This window comes from Myxocyprinus asiaticus, chromosome 39 (assembly GCF_019703515.2).
Source record: "Myxocyprinus asiaticus isolate MX2 ecotype Aquarium Trade chromosome 39, UBuf_Myxa_2, whole genome shotgun sequence".
NCBI lineage: Eukaryota > Metazoa > Chordata > Actinopteri > Cypriniformes > Catostomidae > Myxocyprinus > Myxocyprinus asiaticus.
The window spans coordinates 510,001-528,888 of NC_059382.1; the positions used below are offsets into that span (position 1 = coordinate 510,001).

The 18,888-nt window shown below is 41.1% G+C and overlaps 1 protein-coding gene across 2 annotated transcripts in view; it reads right to left on the reverse strand.

Moving 5' to 3' along the window:
- Positions 1-18,888, reverse strand: part of LOC127430344 (serine/threonine-protein kinase SIK3 homolog) — a 41,635-nt gene that overhangs the window by 12,683 nt on the left and 10,064 nt on the right. The window contains exons 5-17 of one of the 2 annotated variants that reach the window (XM_051680078.1): positions 17,590-17,714; positions 17,370-17,493; positions 17,169-17,287; positions 14,273-14,383; positions 13,978-14,109; positions 13,362-13,433; positions 13,169-13,278; positions 11,437-11,587; positions 11,066-11,218; positions 7,509-7,582; positions 6,958-7,077; positions 5,095-5,236; positions 4,880-4,999 (exon numbers count right to left, since the gene is read on the reverse strand). In XM_051680078.1, the coding sequence (XP_051536038.1) occupies positions 4,880-4,999; positions 5,095-5,236; positions 6,958-7,077; positions 7,509-7,582; positions 11,066-11,218; positions 11,437-11,587; positions 13,169-13,278; positions 13,362-13,433; positions 13,978-14,109; positions 14,273-14,383; positions 17,169-17,287; positions 17,370-17,493; positions 17,590-17,714 (1,553 nt within the window). The remainder of the gene's footprint in view (positions 1-4,879; positions 5,000-5,094; positions 5,237-6,957; positions 7,078-7,508; positions 7,583-11,065; positions 11,219-11,436; positions 11,588-13,168; positions 13,279-13,361; positions 13,434-13,977; positions 14,110-14,272; positions 14,384-17,168; positions 17,288-17,369; positions 17,494-17,589; positions 17,715-18,888) is intronic. The other variant, XM_051680079.1, reaches the window with a different exon arrangement.

Below are 18,888 nucleotides of genomic sequence, written 5' to 3' on the forward strand. Positions count from 1 at the left end.
CTTTAGAAGCAGAGACGAGATTCTGTAGCTGTACTTCAGAAGAAGCTAAATAGGTCTGACGCAAGAAGACAAAGACCAGTAAACATCTACTAGTGTAAACATCGGTACTCAGATTTGATGACGGAGAAAAACATGAGTAGTGATGCCGATGTTGCTTCGTTTTTGTTGGACAGGTAAGACATTATTAATTGTTTAGACCACTCTCTAAAATGGTATCAGTAGAATTTACAGAACTCTCATACACGTTTCCCTCGAGCGTTTTTAAATTACGCGTGTTGTTGACGTATGTTAGTAATGGACAGTTTTCAGCGGTGTTTACAAATGCAACCGGAGAGCAACGTGTAATTTTCTTTTCTTTGTTAGCTATAGTAAGGGGGGCCCATATACCTCCACCTCTATGAAACGGCACATGTCTTCATTCGTTTAATAGCTTGGCACAGTGATTGTTGTGGATTTTGAGTAAACCACGATGTTGGTTTGCTTTTAAACAAAACGAGTTCTTCAAATACAGTATTCATTGACATGCTAAATTTGATCATCAAAAACAATTCTAATCTTTCCTTTACCATGACATTCTGTGTCGCTAGATAATTGGTTTATTTCACACTAAGCAGTTCTCTAATAAAAGTAATAACTGTCTTTAGAAATAACGTGAAACGTAGACAGTCTCCAAAGATTCTTGATATGAGGGACAATAATAATTTGTCCTTAACTGTTCAAGTCTGTTCGCTTGAATAAATTTTTTTTATTATTTATTTTCTCCCCAATTTGGAATGCCCAATTCCCAATGCGCTCTAAGTCCTCGTGGTGGTGTAGTGACTCGCCTCAATCCGGGTGGCGGAGGACGAATCTCAGTTGCCTCTGCATCTGAGACCATCATCTGCGCATCTTATCACGTGGCTTGTTGAGTGCGTTACCGCGGAGACGTAGCATGTGTGGAGGCTTCACGCTATTCTCCGCAGCATCCACGCACAAATCACCACGCGACCCACTGAGAGCGAGAACCACATTATAGTGACCACGAGGAGATTACCCCATGTGACTCTACCCTCCCTAGCAACCGGGCCAATTTGGTTGCTTAGGAGACCTGGCTGGAGTCACTCGGTATTCGCTTGAATTCTGATGTTTGCTTTTAGGCAAAACAATTATATTATAGGAGTGATAAATAACTTTAGACATTTCTCAAACTCTGAAAAGAGCTGGCGGGGGCAGCAAAGATGATCATACTGATCCATGTTGATAGATGGCAGTACAGTGTCTAACACCACCGTCACATCGGTACTTAAAGTACACGAAGAAGAGCAATGCTAACGTTAGCTAGAGAACTACTAAATGCCCCTTAATTAGGGTGACAGCATTAAATTGAAAACATACATTTAAACTAGATATAAAAAAATAAAACCAGAAAAAACTATTTTATGTTAACTGAAATATGGTGATAAACAGCTAGGGCTGCAACTAATGATTATTTTGATAATCGACTAATCTAACGATTATTAGAACGATTATTCGACTATTCGGGCGATTATTGCAATGATTAATCATTAGCTCTAAACCAATTATTCAGCTTGTGCTCCGACTTAAAAGGTTGTATTAAACGTGCTTGCTAACAATAAAAGGACAAAATCATCTTTTAAAAATACCTCTAAATGACATTCACTGAATTAAAGGGAAAAATACATTTTATTATGTTTAATTCAGTAAAGAAATTCACTGCAAAAAATCCTTTTATCATCAAGTGTTTTTGTCTTTTTTTCCATTTAAAAGTGTCTAAAATCCATAAACAAGATACATTTACTTGAGAAGCAACATATAAGATATTTAGACTTGCTTTAAGAGAATGTATCTTAAATATAAGTGTATTTTATATATAAGTGTATTTTGTATATTAGTGTATTTTTCACTTGCTTATACTTCTGCGAGTGCAGTAAAGATAAAATATACTTCTATTCAAGATCTATTCTCTAAAAGCAAGTCTAAATATCTTATCTGCTGCTTCTCAGGTCAATGCATATTTTTAAAGGATTTTTAGATATTTTCAAATATTTGTATTTTTAATATTATATTCAACATTCTCAGATAATATTTTTTTATTCTGCAGTATAGCTGCTAAAGTAAATGTATGTTGTTTTAAAGGAGTTTTAGATATTTATATTGGAAAACAAGCCAAAACTAAAACAAATAAAAAGCGTATTTTGTTGCCGTGTATAATGGGGTGAAGACTCTCTCACCTTTCTGTTCACTAAAATCCATCTTTAACTCAAACAAACTCTCTCTTATTAATAAAGCTGCATTTGACAATGTTCTTCATGATAAGAAACACACAGTGACACATATATTATGATTCAATAAGTCTCGAGTCATCACGTTATAATCTAGCTGCATTAAGCGTGTGCGCTCGAGGGATGAGCGTCCCGTGACAGAGTGTGCATCAGCCGGTGCAGTTTCAATCTCTCCCCCTTAGATCGGGACATTCACACAACTCATAGAAGAGACACTGACTGCACAGAAAAATGACCGTTTCCTTATTATTTTAACTTTAATAAAGCTATAACGCATTAAATATAACCGCATTAAAGATGTAACGCATTAAATAGAACCGCATTAAAGACGTAACGCATTAAATAGAACCGCATTAAAGACGTAACGCATTCAATAGAACCGCATTAAAGATGTAACGCATTAAATAGAACCGCATTAAAGATGTAACGCATTAAATAGAACCGCATTAAAGACGTAACGCATTAAATAGAACCGCATTAAAGACGTAACGCACTCAATAGAACCGCATTAAAGATGTAACGCATTCAATAGAACCGCATTAAAGATGTAACGCATTAAATAGAACCGCATTAAAGATGTAACGCATTAAATAGAACCGCATTAAAGACGTAACGCATTAAATAGAACCGCATTAAAGACGTAACGCATTAAATAGAACCGCATTAAAGATGTAACGCATTCAATAGAACCGCATTAAAGACGTAACGCATTCAATAGAACCGCATTAAAGATGTAACGCATTAAATAGAACCGCATTAAAGATGTAACGCATTAAATAGAACCGCATTAAAGACGTAACGCATTCAATAGAACTGCATTAAAGACGTAACGCATTCAATAGAACTGCATTAAAGATGTAACGCATTCAATAGAACCGCATTAAAGACGTAACGCATTCAATAGAACCGCATTAAAGACGTAACGCATTCAATAGAACCGCATTAAAGACGTAACGCATTAAATAGAACTGCATTAAAGATGTAACGCATTCAATAGAACTGCATTAAAGATGTAACGCCGGGGTGTTTCCTTTAAAGACGCTCGACACGCAAGTTTTGCCTAAACTGAGCGTCAGCTCCGGCTCTACTTATTCCACAATGAGAGTGCTTCTGTATTTACTTTAGTATTTTTGCATTATAATTCCCTCATACTTTGATCTACACAAGCTGAAGCTGTTTGTAAAGTTTAGAGTGTGTCTGGACTGCGAGATGTGTAATTCTTCCTCTCCTCAGTCAGTCGTGAACTGCAGTGCTGCTCTTCTGTGCAATCATCAAATGATCTTGTGTTACGTTAAGATCAAACGACTTTTCGACAACGAAAATTTTTGTCGACAATTTTTTATTGTTGACGTTGTTGATAATGGCAACTAATCGTTTCAGCCCTATAAACAGCAGCAATTAACTAAATATTTCACTTCAAAAAAAGAAGGTAAAGTCCCTTAAAGGCTGCGCACCGCTCAAGTGAATCAGTGAATCATTTATGTGATCTATTTTATTTACATGAACCTAACCCAAAAATCACTAAAGAGAATCAGAGTTCCCAGCGCTACATGAGAGAGAGAGGACGGATCAGGTGAGTGTGTTTGATTCCTCCCTCGACTCCATTGCTGCGTTCACAATATAATGTGAAAAATGGAGCATTTTGTGACTCAACAGTGAGACTCAGCTCGTTACTGGAAAAGCGACACTATGTAGTTCAGTTAGTTCCCCTCCAAAACTGTGTGTGTGTTTGTTTACATAGCTATAGACCTTATTCACACTAGCGCCATCTGTGATTTTTAATGGGAATGACAATGAGGTTGTGAGGGATTGACTTACAGTCTCTTCAATGGCACGAAAGGTATAAAGCTGTATGAAGCTCCTAGATCACATCTGATTTTCCACGACTCATGTTGTCTGGAGTTCTGTGTATACTGAATGTTCTTGGATGATATTTCATCAATGTTTTGTCCGCGGGGGGGTCTGGGTATCTCAGTGAGTATTGATGCTGACTATAACCCCTGGAGTCACGAGTTCGAATCCAGGGTGTGCTGAGTGACTCCAGCCAGGTCTCCTAAGCAACCAAATTGGCCCGGTTGCTAGGGAGGGTAGACACATGGGGGTAACCCCATGGGTGGTCACTATAATGTGGTTCTCGCTCTCAATGGGGTTTGTGGTGAGTTGTGTGTGGATGCTGCAGAGAATAGCGTGACGCCTCCACACGCGCTACGTCTCCATGGTAACGCGCTCAACAAGCCACGTGATAAGATGCATGGATTGACGGTCTCAGATGCGGAGGCAACTGAGATTCGTCCTCCGCCACCCAGATTGAGGCGAGTCACTACACCACCACGAGGACTTAAGAGTGCATTGGGAATTGGGCATTCCAAAACTTTTCGTCTGCGGAACGATCCAAAAACTCTTTAAACTGCAGCACAGCCCAATGAAGAGGCTTATTGTCATTCCATTAAAAATCAAAGATGGTGCTAGCATGAGTAAGGTCTATGCTTCATTCAAACTTTTTTGGGAAATCATTAAAAAATAAAGACCTGTACATGCAACAAAATGTTCTGTATAAGTTGCTGCAGTGTGTGTGTGTGTGTGTGTGTGTGTGAGACCTGAATTTGCTGGTGTAGTATCTGCTGTTCTTGCTGGTAAAGGATGTGTTGCTGTTGCGTGTGTTCCATCAGTCGCTCGTCCTGCGGAGCAGAGTACATCTTCCGAAGCTGTTCACACTCCTAAAAACATATACTCATAAGACTGGATGCTTTGCATGTTTTCTAGTAGATGTGAGGTGTTGAGTGTCGTATATAATGGAGTGGTGTGTCAGTACCTGTTTGAGCTGTCTGATGAGGCTGTTGTTCTCCAGCTGAGTTTTGAACGCTTGTATGGTCGCGGCTCCATCAGAGAATCGTCTGACAGGAGAGAAACGCTCCATCGGCAGATGAAGTGTGTTACAGTCTTTATATGACGACCTGAGACACACACAGAAGCACTTGCTCTTAATAATCAAACATGATCAGGTGAGTCTTGGGGTCAGAATTACGGGAGCTTTGGATCTTTTTCAGGACCACAAGGAGAAAGACGGAAATCTCTACAAGATTTGTTCAAGATTACATTTGAATATCATGTCAAATCAGCTTCTTCAGCTCAAATCACACTAAAAATTTATTTTTCTTTTGGATGAAGATCTTCACGTCCTCTAACATTTGAAATGAACGTCAGCACAACATTTAAAAATGATCCACTGAGAAGAAAACCCCTGACAGATAAGATGGTTTCTCTGTTGTTGGTCATGTGATCCGAGCAGATGTCACATCACAACAGCTCTCGACAGCACGCATGAGGTGAAACGTCAGTGATGCTTTTAAACACACATCTGGATTTTTCCATCTGCCGTGTTTCCCAATGGAGTTTGATGTTGTGAGAGAAACTGACTCGCACTGCTGCAGGAAGAACTTCCTGTTGTTCTCCACATGACAAATTTCAAACACCGGTCATTGAACAGAGGTCAAAGGTCAAACCTAAAATCCAGCTCGCGCTCACAGAGGTCAGAAGGTCAATGTGTCTGAATATTAATCAGTGTTTATTTCATGATTTATGGTGTGGATGAATGAATCACAGATCCTGCGGATTCAGCTTTCAACATTCAGCTAGACTCGTTAACGATTACACCATTCAGGACAGCCAGAAATCTCTGGGTTGTGTTTGACGATCAGCTGAACTTCACCGACCACATCGCAAGAACAGCATGATCAGATTTGCTCTGTATAACATCACGAAGATCAGACCCTTCCGATCTGAGCATGCTGCACAACTCCTTGTCCAGGCTTTTGTCATATCAAGACTGGACTACTGCAATGCCTTTCTGGCAGGACTTTCTGCATGTACCGTCAAACCACTGCAATTGATCCAGAACGCGGCAGCACGACTGGTCTTCAACAAGCTCAAGAGAGCGCACGTCACACATTTCTTCATCGAACTGTGCTGCTTGCGTCAAGTTCAAAGCATTGATGCTCGCTCACAGAACAACCAACTAATTTCATGAAATATCTAAAGAAGCATCTCTTTCGAGAGCACTTGACACAGTCCTACTAAATAAATTCTCACTACTGTCTCTCACCTTCTCTACTTGTACTTCTGAGCAATTTGAAACTTTGTATTGCAGCACTTCTTGTGTTATTCCCTCTTTAGGATGAATCGCTTTTGCTGTATTCCTCATTTGCAAGTCACTTATGATCAAAATATTAAAAGCGTCTGCTAAATGAATAAATGTAAATGAGAGAGGTGACACTGAAGTGTTAAGTAAGGACTAGAGTGATGTCAACCGCCCTCAGCCGTCATTCGGCCAATAGTGGGCCTGTAAGAGTATTACATCACAGCGGCATGACACCATTCATTCAGCATGGTGCAGGAAACACTACTCAACAGCTCAAACTCCAGTGTTTGTGTGTGTGTTTATGTACTTAAGTATAATTTGGAGATATCCTCAACTGGGAAAATGATTTAAAAATAAATTACTTTGAGGTTGTCTCTACAATTGTAAAATGTTTTAATTTAGGGTTTGGGTTGGTTTGTAGTCATTATATAATTAGCTTTAAACAAGAGAAGTCTAGAGTATGTGCTTATTTAGATGGCTGTGTGTGTGTGTGTGTGTGTGTGTGTGTGTGTGTGTGTGTGTGTGTGTGCGCCTCACCGGCAGTGCTGCTCGGGGCTCCAGCCCCTCTGTCGTGCTCTCTGTGTGTCTGCCGAGAGCTCGCTGTGGCCGGAAACAGCACCGTGAGTCGTGTGTCGCTTCGAACTGTTCGCCAGATACCTGGACCACAGGAAGCAGCACGGATCAGCGCTCTGATTGGCTGCCTCTGAAGGGCCACTCATCCAATCGGCACACAGAATTAAACGCTTTTGCTCTTCGGTTTTGCCGATTGATTTGCAAAGCGATTAGACAAAAGCAAAGCCACAGTAGGGAGTTTGCCGAGAGAGAGGTCAGAGGTCACTTTAGTAGCACTTTAGAAACAGAGAAGGGAGTTTTGGAGAGTTTAAAGTTTGTTTAGAAATGTAGATGACTGATCTATGAGACAGACAGACAGTGAGAGAGAAAGAGCGAGCGAGAGAGAGAGACAGCGGGCAGCTCGAAGCAGCACTGCGCTCTTTAGTGAGTCCAGCGGCCCCAGCACACACACACACACACTACACACACACACACACACTAACAAACCCCCTCAGACACACGTGTATGAGTCGCACCTCTGCACTGCTTCAGGATCAGGCTCCGTGTCAGACCCCTCCTCATCCACTGGAGTCACTGCTGGAATTGGATGCTGAAATACAGAGAGAGAATTCACTTACATGTTCTCATTTAGCATTCGATCCAAATCCACTTACAACTGAGAACAGACCCTTTCTTATATTTTCAGGTTTGCAATGTGAACTTCTGTAGCACAGCAAATATTACATCACATCCATCACAGCAGTGCTGACTAGTTGATGTTTTTTAGATTAATGTTATATAACACAAAGAATAATGTTATAAACACTAAATCATTAAAAAAAGATCATATAAAAAGTTTATGATGCTAAATATGGCAGAAACACGTCATCACAGTCTGTGAAAAGGTCCATTAAAGCAAGTGTTTGTGAAGATAAAACACAAACAAAACTGGAGAGAAATTCTCTTTAGCTTGCATCTATTTTGTATTAATCTGTCAATTCATTCTTTGATTAACTGGATTTAAAAAACACCTGTTAATCCACATTTTGCCCAATGTTCTCCTTCAAGCAATATGCAATTTAAAGGCCATTAAAATGAGAACAAAATAGATGTATAATTGTTTGCTTATAATTGTGTGAAAAAGATTTCAAATACAAACGTTACAATATCCACCTTTTTCCTGAACGCGGAAGTGTTCCATGATTCATAACTTTACAGAGTCGAGATGACCCGTCAAAGTTGAGGGAGTGGGTGCGTGACGTGAAGCGATGAATCCAGGTGAGTTACGCTGATATTATTAACTACTTCAAGTTCAACTCGTTTTTACTGCAAGTAAAGACCTGTTTAAAAATCAGTTTTGTCAGTGCTTTTGAACGGGAACAATGGATTCCTACAGCGCTTTTCCCATTGGGGCGGTCAAATCGTCCACCGACAATCTGCTGTTTTTTTTAACGGAGAGTGGTCTGATTTTGATGAAAACTGATTGACCAATGAGGTAAGAGCTTTTGGACATGCAGTTGCTCAATCCAGCGGGTTGGTGGCGCTAATCAACTGGCAAACACCGGCATTAAACCTGCTTAAAATAAGCAAACATAAACTCGTCTGTTTCTGAAAGTCTGCTCTTTATGTGCATTATGGAATATTTATATCACTGTGTCTCATATATTCTCATGCCATTAAAAACAATAAACTTGTAGTCAAATATCCCATAAAAACACTCTTTACATGCAATATTTTACTGAAGACAAACCAATCGCTCAATCTCACTGTTATTTTTAATGCAATCATTTAAATAAATAAAAGACCATGAGCCAGTGTTTTCTTTTATATTATTTGTAATGTTAAGTATCATATTTTAGATTATACCGGTTATTCTTAATGAACATTATTCCACATGCATTTATCTCACTGTACCTTGTGTTATATTATCCAGGTATTAATGCAGACATTATAAAAACAGAAGTTAGCTTCAGGAGTCTGTTGGAATATATTCATATAGAAATACATGTTGCACATATAAAGACACAGGACGTTTATTTCTGCAACAGCGCTCTTTACTCATCTCGCTCGCATAAAAAAACATTCAATATTCCTCAAAATGCATCCAGAGAACATAATGAAAAAGTTCTGCCCAATTAGGGAAATAAAAGCTTTAACAGCGTTCAATATATATATATATATATATACACACAGTGCTGTGAAAAAGTGTTTGCCCCATCCTGATTTCTTCTATTTTTGTGTATTTATAAACTGTTTTAGATCTTCAAACGAGATATAACATAAAACAAAGGCAACCTGAGTAACACAAAATACATTTTTCAAATATATATATATATATATAGACTAAGCCGCTCCAAAACTTTAATTTAGCGTCGTTTGAGTCATTCAGAGGTGGACTTACTCCTGTGCTTTGGATCATTGTCTAAGTTGTGCTTGAGCTTCAACTCACGGACTGATGACCGGACGTTCTCCTTTAGGATTTTCTGGTCGAGAGCAGAATTCATGTTTCTCTGAAGCAGTAAAGCATCCCCACGCCATCACACTACCACCACCATGCTTGACCGTAGGTATGATGTTCTTTTTGTGGAATTCTGTGTTTGATTTACGGCAGATGTAACGGGACCCCTGTCTCCCAAACAGTTCCACTTTCAACTCATCAGTCCACTGAACATTCTCCCAAAAGATTTGAGGATCATCAAGGTGTGTTTTGACAAAATTCAGACGAGCTATAATGTTCTTCTTGGTTAGCAGTGGTGTTCTCCTCGCCACTCTTCCATGGATGGCATTTTTGCCCAGAGTCTTTCTGATAGTGGAGTCATGAACAGTGACCTTTATTGATGCAAGAGAGGCCTGCAGTTCCTTGGATGTTGTCCTTGGCTTTCTGTGACATCCTGGATGAGTCGTCGCTGTGCTCTTGGAGGAACTTCTGAAGGTCGGCCACTTCTGGGAAGGTTCACTACTGTGCCAAGTTTTCTCCATTTGGAGATAATGGCTCTCACTGTGGTTCTTTGAAGTCCCAGAGCCTTTGAAATAGATTTGTAACCCTTCCCAAACTGATGTATTTCAATCACCTTTTGCCTCATCATTTCTGGAATTTCTTTCGACCTTGACATAGTGTGCTACAGGGTGAGACATTTTAGCCAACTTCATGCTGCTGAAAAAGTTCTGTTTAGGTGTTGATTTGATTGAACAGGGCTGGCAGTAATCAGGTCTGGGTGTGTCTAGTCCAGCTGAACCCCATTACGAATGCAGTTTCATAGATTTGGGGATTTAGTAACTGGGGGGGGGGGGGCAAATACTTTTTCACACAGGCCCAGCTGGTATTGGATAACTTCTTTGCTTCAATAAATAACATTTTCCTTTAAAAACTGTATTTTGTGTTTACTCAGATTGCCTTTGTTTTATGTTAGATTTAGTTTAGTATGAGATTTAGTATGAGATACACACAAAAACAGAAGAAATCAGGATGGGGCAAACACATTTCCTCAGCACTGTATATTAAACTCTAGCATTGACAGCTGAATGCTGAAGAGTCCGGGCAACTAATGTAAATATGTTTGAACAGCAACAGCGCTGCCTACTGTACAGGGGTGAAATAGTTTTTCATTTCATTAATTACGGTCCGTGTGTAAACAGACCTTTCGTCAGAAGCTTGTCTCCCAAAATCATCACGGATTTGGTGTGAACAGGCCTGAATTTTCTGACTGAATTGCTTGTATTGGTAGTTTCTTATGAAGACCGGACACAGAAAACAGTCCAGCTGTAATTAGAATCGTCATAATGCCGCCCGGTTTTAGTCTGAAAAACTGTGGATAATATGCAAATAGGTTTATCAACCTCATAAACCACCCCCCAACAAAAACAGCTAAGAGGTGGAATGGGCATTAGGTAGGAGGAGTTCAGAATTATGTGGGAGGAGTTTTGTAATGAGTGGGAGGGGTTTAGGTTGAAGTAGGAGGGTTTTGTGCTCCCACCTCAATGCACCAACCTTCTGGTGCATTTGTTAATTGATGGCATTTGGTTGATGTGGAGTTTTTGTAATAAATGATGATAGTTTGATAAATCTTTTCTTTCTGACTATAGTTGTACTCACCGGGCTGGTGACCAGAGGTGACTGACCGCGAGGTCTCTTCAGCAGCTGTTGGGCATGTAGCTGAATGTTTGCTCCTCCATCAGATGCTCGACGACCCAGAGGACCCATTCCGTTCAACAGCTGAAGAGTCGGAGGCTGCAGAAGACACTGTTCCTACACACAGACACAGAGAGATGCTTAACATTCACACACACTGTATGAAGGCCTGGGGAAAAAAAATTCCCATCTCTATCTGTATGTACTTAAAGTAAATATGAACATCATAAGAGCAGTTGAGTATTTATTATATATGGGTGCATTACTTTGAGAGATGAAGTCTAAATATGTGAAATGTAAACATAAAGTGTAATGTAAGTGTGTGTGTGTTGTACCTTGTATTCCAACTGCTGTGTGGGCTTCAGGTTGGGGGTGGGCATCAGATGCATCTGTGCCATGGTGGGTGCCAGTACGGGGAATGGTGACTGAGGAGCCACGCGTGGAAAACCAGGGGCCAGTTTCTGCAAATCGTCCTGAATCTCTGCCCTGAGAAACACACACATAAGACTTTAGCGTGGAATGAGGTGGGAGGAGTTTGACAATGTTGGAAGGACTTTGGAATTGTGTGGGAGGGTTTTACATGAGGTGGGAGGAGATTAGAGTGAAGCAGGAGGGGTTTGGCACTAGTTGGGGGTGATTTTTATTGAAAAGGAGGGTTGAGTATTAGATGGGAGGGGTTTAACATAATGGGGGAGAGGTTTAAAGTGATGTCAGAGGCATTATGACATTAGGTGGGAGGATTTTACATGAGGTGGGAGGAGTTTAATGTGATGTGGGAGTGGATTAGAATGAGACAGGAAGGGTTTGGCACTAGTTGGGAATGAATTATATTGAAAAGAAGGGTTGAGTATTAGGTGGGAGGGGTTTGACATGAGGTAGTAGGGGCTTTGGCATTGTGTGGGAGGGTTTAATGTGAGGTGGGAGGGGATTAGTTAGGCAGGAGGAGTTTGACCATAGGTGGGAGGGGCTTTGGCATTGTGTGGGGGTTTAACATGAGGTGGGAGGAGATTAGAGTGAAGCAGGAGGGGTTTGGCACTAGTTGGGGTGATTTTTATTGAGAAGGAGGGTTGAGTATTAGATGGGAGGGGTTTATCATAATGGGGGAGAGGTTTAAAGTGATGTCAGCAGAGTATGACACTAGGTGGGAGGATTTTACATGAGGTGGGAGGAGTTTAACATGAGGTGGAAGGGATTAGAGTAAGGCAGGAAGGGTTTGGCACTAGTTTGGAGTGATTTAAATTGAAAAGGAGGGTTGAGTATTAGGTGGGAAGGGTTTGACATGAAGTGGGAGGGGCTTTAGCATTGTATGGGAAGGTTTAATGTGAGGTGGGAGGGAATTAGTATGAGGCAGGAGGGGTTTGACAATACATGGGAGGAGCTTTGGCATTGTGTTGGAGAATTTAACATGAGGTGGGAGGGGATTAGAATGAGGCAGGAAGGGTTTGGCACTAGTTGAGTTCTTTTTATTGAAAAGGAGGGTTGAGTATTAGGAAGGATTTGACATGAGGTGGGAGGGGTTTAAAGTAGGGTCAGAGGGGTTTTGGGGCTTTGTCATTGTGTGGGAGGGTTTAACGTGAGGTGGGAGGGATTTGACATTAGATGGGAGAGATTATGTGGGGGGGCTAACTTGTGAGGGGTTTAGTGTGAGGTCAGAGGAGTTTTACATTAAGTGGGAGGGGCTTTGTCATTGTGTGGGAGGGCTTAAAGTGATGTGGGGGGTGCTAGAGTGAGGCAGGAGTGGTTTATATTGAAATGAAGGGTTTAGCATGAGGTGGGAGGGATTTGACATTAGATGGGAGAGATTTAGTGTTATGTGGGAGGGGAAAACTTGTGAGGGGTTTAGTGTGAGGTCAGTGGAGTTTTACATTAAGTGGGAGGGGCTTTGTTATTGTGTGGCAGGGGGCTAGAGTGAGGCAGGAGTGGTTTATATTGAAATGAAGGGTTTAGCATGAGGTGGGCTAGGTTTGGAATGGCATGACTTCAGTTGGGATTGAATCATGGAATGAGACAGTAACCACAGAAAATAAATCCAGGAGAAAGAGAAATCCTGTTTGAGACATTCAGTACCTGGGGTCTGGTACACCCACAGTGTGGCGTCTCATGGACAGATATCGGGCCATCGCCTCTGGACTGGGCTCTTCACCTTCATCACTGTCTAGAGCCATTGCCCCGTCCGTCTGAAACACACGCAGAGTTACGACACACAGTGGAGCTGATGTTTTCTAACTGGAGTTTAAAGAGCTGAAAATCAGTGACTCACCTCAACAATCTGATTCTCAGGGTTTATGAGCTGAACTTGTGGTACGGTCATACTGACAGCATTACTCTGATCCTAACAAACACAAACATCAGTTTCAATCATCATCTCAGCTCCACTCATACATGCTAATTTGGATACTCTAACAAATCAGTGACAAATCAAAATCTCCATGAACAAAAACACTCTAGAAAATTACACACAATCCCTCCTTACTACCACAGAATGACCCCAAATTCCCTTCCCTTTAAAATAAATCCTCCATATTACTGTCATCTAAATGTCCAGATGCTGTTGATTACCACAGATGATCCCTTACTGTGTAAAAACAAACAGGAAATGTGTTTACAGTAAATACATGTACAGGCCCATGTTCTAGAGGGTTTACAAGCAGAAATGTGAAGCTGGTATTTTGGTTCAAATCTAGTCTGAGGTAATGAGCAACGTGTCACAGACGCGGTTCACAGACATCAGGTTGAAAAGAACCCAGAATGATCCTTTAAGACCCTCACAGACGGCGTGCACGCTGCTTTCATACAGTATGTAAATGTACCACTCGTGCAGCTGATGCATATTCCCATCATCAAAGACAGATATCAAACGGTTACTGCACACACACCTGCATGGCGTTGAGTGTGTAGAGGTGGCGGGGTGTGGGCGGAGCCACGCGCAGACTCTTATGTCGCTTGAGTTTGTCAGATAGCAGACTGTAGGTGGCGCTGTAGTGATCGTATGCATCTGTCTGCAGAGACTGAGAAAGAACACACACGCTTAACACGCAACCATGAAGTTGTTTTAATGGACTAGTTCACCCAAAGGTTATTGTGAAATATGACAGAAACTTTGGGTGAACTAGTCTTGTAAGTTTTAATGTGCTACTGTTGATCTCTGGGTAATGTGTGTGTGTGTGTCACCTGTAATGTGCGTTCGCGGTCGAAGCCCATCTCTGCCATGGCCATGAGCACCTGCTCGTTAATTAACTCCGTCTCTCTCTCCACCTTCACCTGCTCACACTCCGATATCAACTGAGAAAGAAATGATTTACTAACATGAGCTGCATATCTAGGCAACATGTTAAGGCATCATATGTAATGGCTAAAGATATCTTGTTTTGGTAATTTTGCATGTATGCGTCACAGATCAGGCGAACCCGGTGTCGATGGAAATGGCAATTATACACAATTTAATCTTTACTGAAAAGTATTAGTTCAGTCTACTTAAGAATTGACAATTTGGGGGACCTGGGTAGCTCAGTGGTAAAGACGCTGGCTACCACCCCTGGAGTTCTCTAGTTCGAATCCAGGGCGTGCTGAGTGACTCCAGTCAGGTCTCCTAAGCAACCAAATTGGCCCGGTTGCTAGGGAGGGTAGAGTCACATGGGGTAACCTCCTCGTGGTTGTGATTAGTGGTTCTCACTCTCGGTGGGGCGCGTGGTGAGTTGAGTGTGGATGCCGCAGTGGATGGCGTGAAGCCTCCACACGTGCTATGTCTCCATGGCAACACACTCAACAAGTCACATGATAAGATGCACGGGTTGACGGTCTCAGACGTGGAGGCAACTGAGATTCGTCCTCCGCCACCCAGACTGAGGCGAATCACTACGCGACCACAAGGACTTAAAAAGCACATTGGGAATTGGGCATTCCAAATTGGGAGAAAAGGGGGAAGAATCCAAAAAAAACAGATCAATTAATATTTGTGTGTGCTCTGTATGTTCTGTGCTCTGTGTCAAGTCTGTTGTGCATGTAAGGAGAGGCAATTTCAGTTCACAATGCCACACACAATAATTCAACAAAGTCGGATATTTTAAAGGGTTCATGACATGCCTTTGATAATTATTTAATCTGTTCCTTGAGGCTCACTTATATTTGTTAGGTTCATCATATATTTGTAAAACATGTTAATTTTCCAGCCTCATTCTCTCACCCTCTGCTTCTCCTTTAAGACTTGACAGTAAACCCTCACTGTTCTGATTGGCTCTCTGCTCACCACTAGTGGGCGGGGCTACAGAAGTTATAAAGTAGGTGTTATGTTGTTGTGGAGGCGGTCAGATGCAAATGTCTACTGCAGTGTGACATCACAATATGGAGGAAGTCGAGAACGAGTTGTTTTGGCAGTTTGGTTTCATCAAATGCTCTTTTTGCAGTGGAGGAAGTTTTGAGTTCTGAAACTTACAGTGAGTTTTGATTGTACAATGAACTCTTATTTGTCTAACGATCAAGGAAAATTTCAGGGTTCCCACTCTTTTCAAGGCACAATTTTCCAGGACATTTTATGTGCCACACAGTTGTAATATTTAAGCAAAAACACACGTGAGGTCATTCAAATTGTGCTTATTGGAGTGTTTTTTTGTTTTGTTTTTATTCGTATTCAACAGTTTAATTAAATGTAATCATCAAAATGATGTCTAACCAAATGAATTTGTTAACTTTTATCAATTGAAAATATAATTATTTTAATTCAATTTTTCAACATAACACTGTATTATTATTATCAAATGAAGTGTTTTTCTACAGAATCCTCACAGCACAATCCGAAACATTTTTCAATGAGGTGCTGCACAACAGAACATCACAGATGTGAGATATTGCTTTACTATTATTACTGAATTACATTAAACGTTATTTTTTCCAATTTCATGTGTCATTTAAATCAAACCTTTATTTTGGCAAACACACACACTCACTCACAAACACACTCACACACACACACACACACTCACACACACTTACACACTCACACACACACACACTCACAAACACACTTACACACATACACTCACTCACAAACACACTTACACACATACACTCACTCACTCTCACACACTCTCTCACTCACAAACACACTTACACACATACACTCACTCACTCTCACACACACTCACTCACTCACACACTCACTCACTCACTCACACACTCACTTACACACACACTTACACACTCACTTACACACACACACTTACACACTCACACACACACACACACTTACACACATACACTCACTCACAAACACACTTACACTCACTCACTCTCACAAACACTCACACACTCTCACTCACAAACACACTTACACACATACACTCACTCACTCTCACACACACTCACTCACTCACACACTCACTCTCACACACACTCACTCACTCACACACTCACACACTCACTTTCACAAACACACACACTCACACTCTCTCACAAACACACTTACACACACACACACTCTCTCTCTCACAAACACACTTACACACACACACACTCACTCACACGCACGCACACAATCACTCACTCACTCACTCACTCACAAACACACACACTCACTCTCTCACACACACTCACAAACACACACACACACACACACTCACTCACACACTCTCTCACTCACAAACACACTTACACACACACACTCACACACACACACTCACACACTCACTCACTCACAAACACACACACACTCTCTCTCTCACAAACGCACTTACACACACTCACTCTCTCACACACACACACACTCAAACACACACACACACTCAGCCACAAACACACACACACTCTCTCTCTCATAAACACACTTACACACACACTCACTCTCTCACACACACTCACTCACTCACTCACTCACTCACAAACACACACACACTCTCTCTTTCTCACAAACACACTTACACACACACTCTCTCACAAACACACTTACACACACACACACTCTCTCTCACACACACACACACACACTCAAACACACTCACTCAAAAACACACTTACACACACATTCACACTCTCACTGTGTGTGTGTGTGTGTGTGTGTGTGTGTGTGACTCACTCTGTCAAACTCTGGGTCGGGGTCTCCTTGTCTCATCCACTTGTTCTTGCAGATCTGCTCCATTGACAGACGTCGACTCGGTTCCAAAACCAACATGTGTCTGATGAGATACTCACAGTCTGAAATACACACACACAGTCAGTCATGTGTCACTCCTCATTGTGCTTGTATCACAAGAAGAATGTGTGTCTGTGTGTGTACCTGTGGACATGAAGAACGGGATTCGGAATTTTCCACTGAGCACTCGAGCTCGCAGGTTCTGTAAAGTGCTGCCGTCAAAAGGTAACGCTCCACAAACCAACACGTATAAGACCACCCCCAAACTCTGCAGAGAGATCGCCGTTAAACACTCGACAAGTGTGTGTTAGACCATCAAATATTAGAAAAAATTAAAAAACAAAGGTGCATGTGCGAGTTTTACCCATATGTCCACTTTAGGTCCATCATACTCTTTCCCCTCGAACAGTTCAGGTGCGGCGTATGGAGGACTGCCACACCACGTCTTCAACAACTGACCCCGAGAAAACAGATTACTGAAGCCAAAATCTGCAAGCATGGATCACAAGTGTTCAGCACTACATACAGGTGTAAACATAGTCCAAAAATCACTGAAACCACATTCAGAAAAGATTCTGTCATGATGCATCCCTGACCACAAACTCACCTGTCAATCAACCACTGCACTAAAACAAGAGTTTTAAACCGGAGACACTTTTGAGACGCATGTAAACACTGTAAATGCTGAACTGTCTCTGTTGACCATTTATGACGTTGTGATCAATCACCAGAGTAAGTAATAGTGCAGCCAAAAAATGAAAATTCTGTCATCATTTACTCACCCTCATGTCATCCCAGATGTGTTTGACTTTCTTTCTTCTGCAGAACACAAATGAAGATTTTTAGAAGAATATTTCAGCTCTGTAGGTCCATACAATGCAAGTGAATGGTGACCAGAACTTTGAAGCTCCAAAAGGAACATAAATGCAGCATAAAAGTAATCCATACGACGCCACATTAGAGTGGTTTAATCCATGTCTTGTGAAGTGATCCAGTTGGTTTTGGGTGAGAACAATCCAAAATATAACTCCTTTTTCATTGTACATCTTGCCATTGCAATCTCTAGTCATGATCATAGTTTCAAGCTCGATTACACTTCCTAGTGCTAGATGAGTGCAGAGAGCGCTAGATGGAACTATAGGAAGAGTAATCAAGCTTGAAATTAGATTGCCAAGAAGACTGCTGTCAAGATTTATAGAGGAAAAGGAGTAATATTTTATCACTTCTGAAGACATGGATTAAACCACTGGAGTCTTATGGATTACTTTTATGCTGCATTTATGTGCTTTTTGGAGCTTCAAAGTTCTGGTCACCATTTACTTGCATTGTATGGACCTACAGAGCTGAAATATTCTTCTAAAAATCTTCATTTGCGTTCTGCAGAAGAAAGAAAGTCAAACACATCTGGGATGGCATGAGGGTGAATAAATGATGAGAGAATTTTCATTTTGGTTGAAGTGTCCCTTTAAGTGGCAATATTTGCCCCTGGATTTGATTTTTTACCATTATGAGGGCATATATTTTTCATTTAAATCAAGGTGCACTCAGTAATTTTTTCCTCATTAAAAAAGTTTTACTCCTAAAGACATGAATTGCTATTTTGACACATGTATAACATCATGAGCACTCACATGGGATAAAGACTCTGTATCAGTAACCTTAT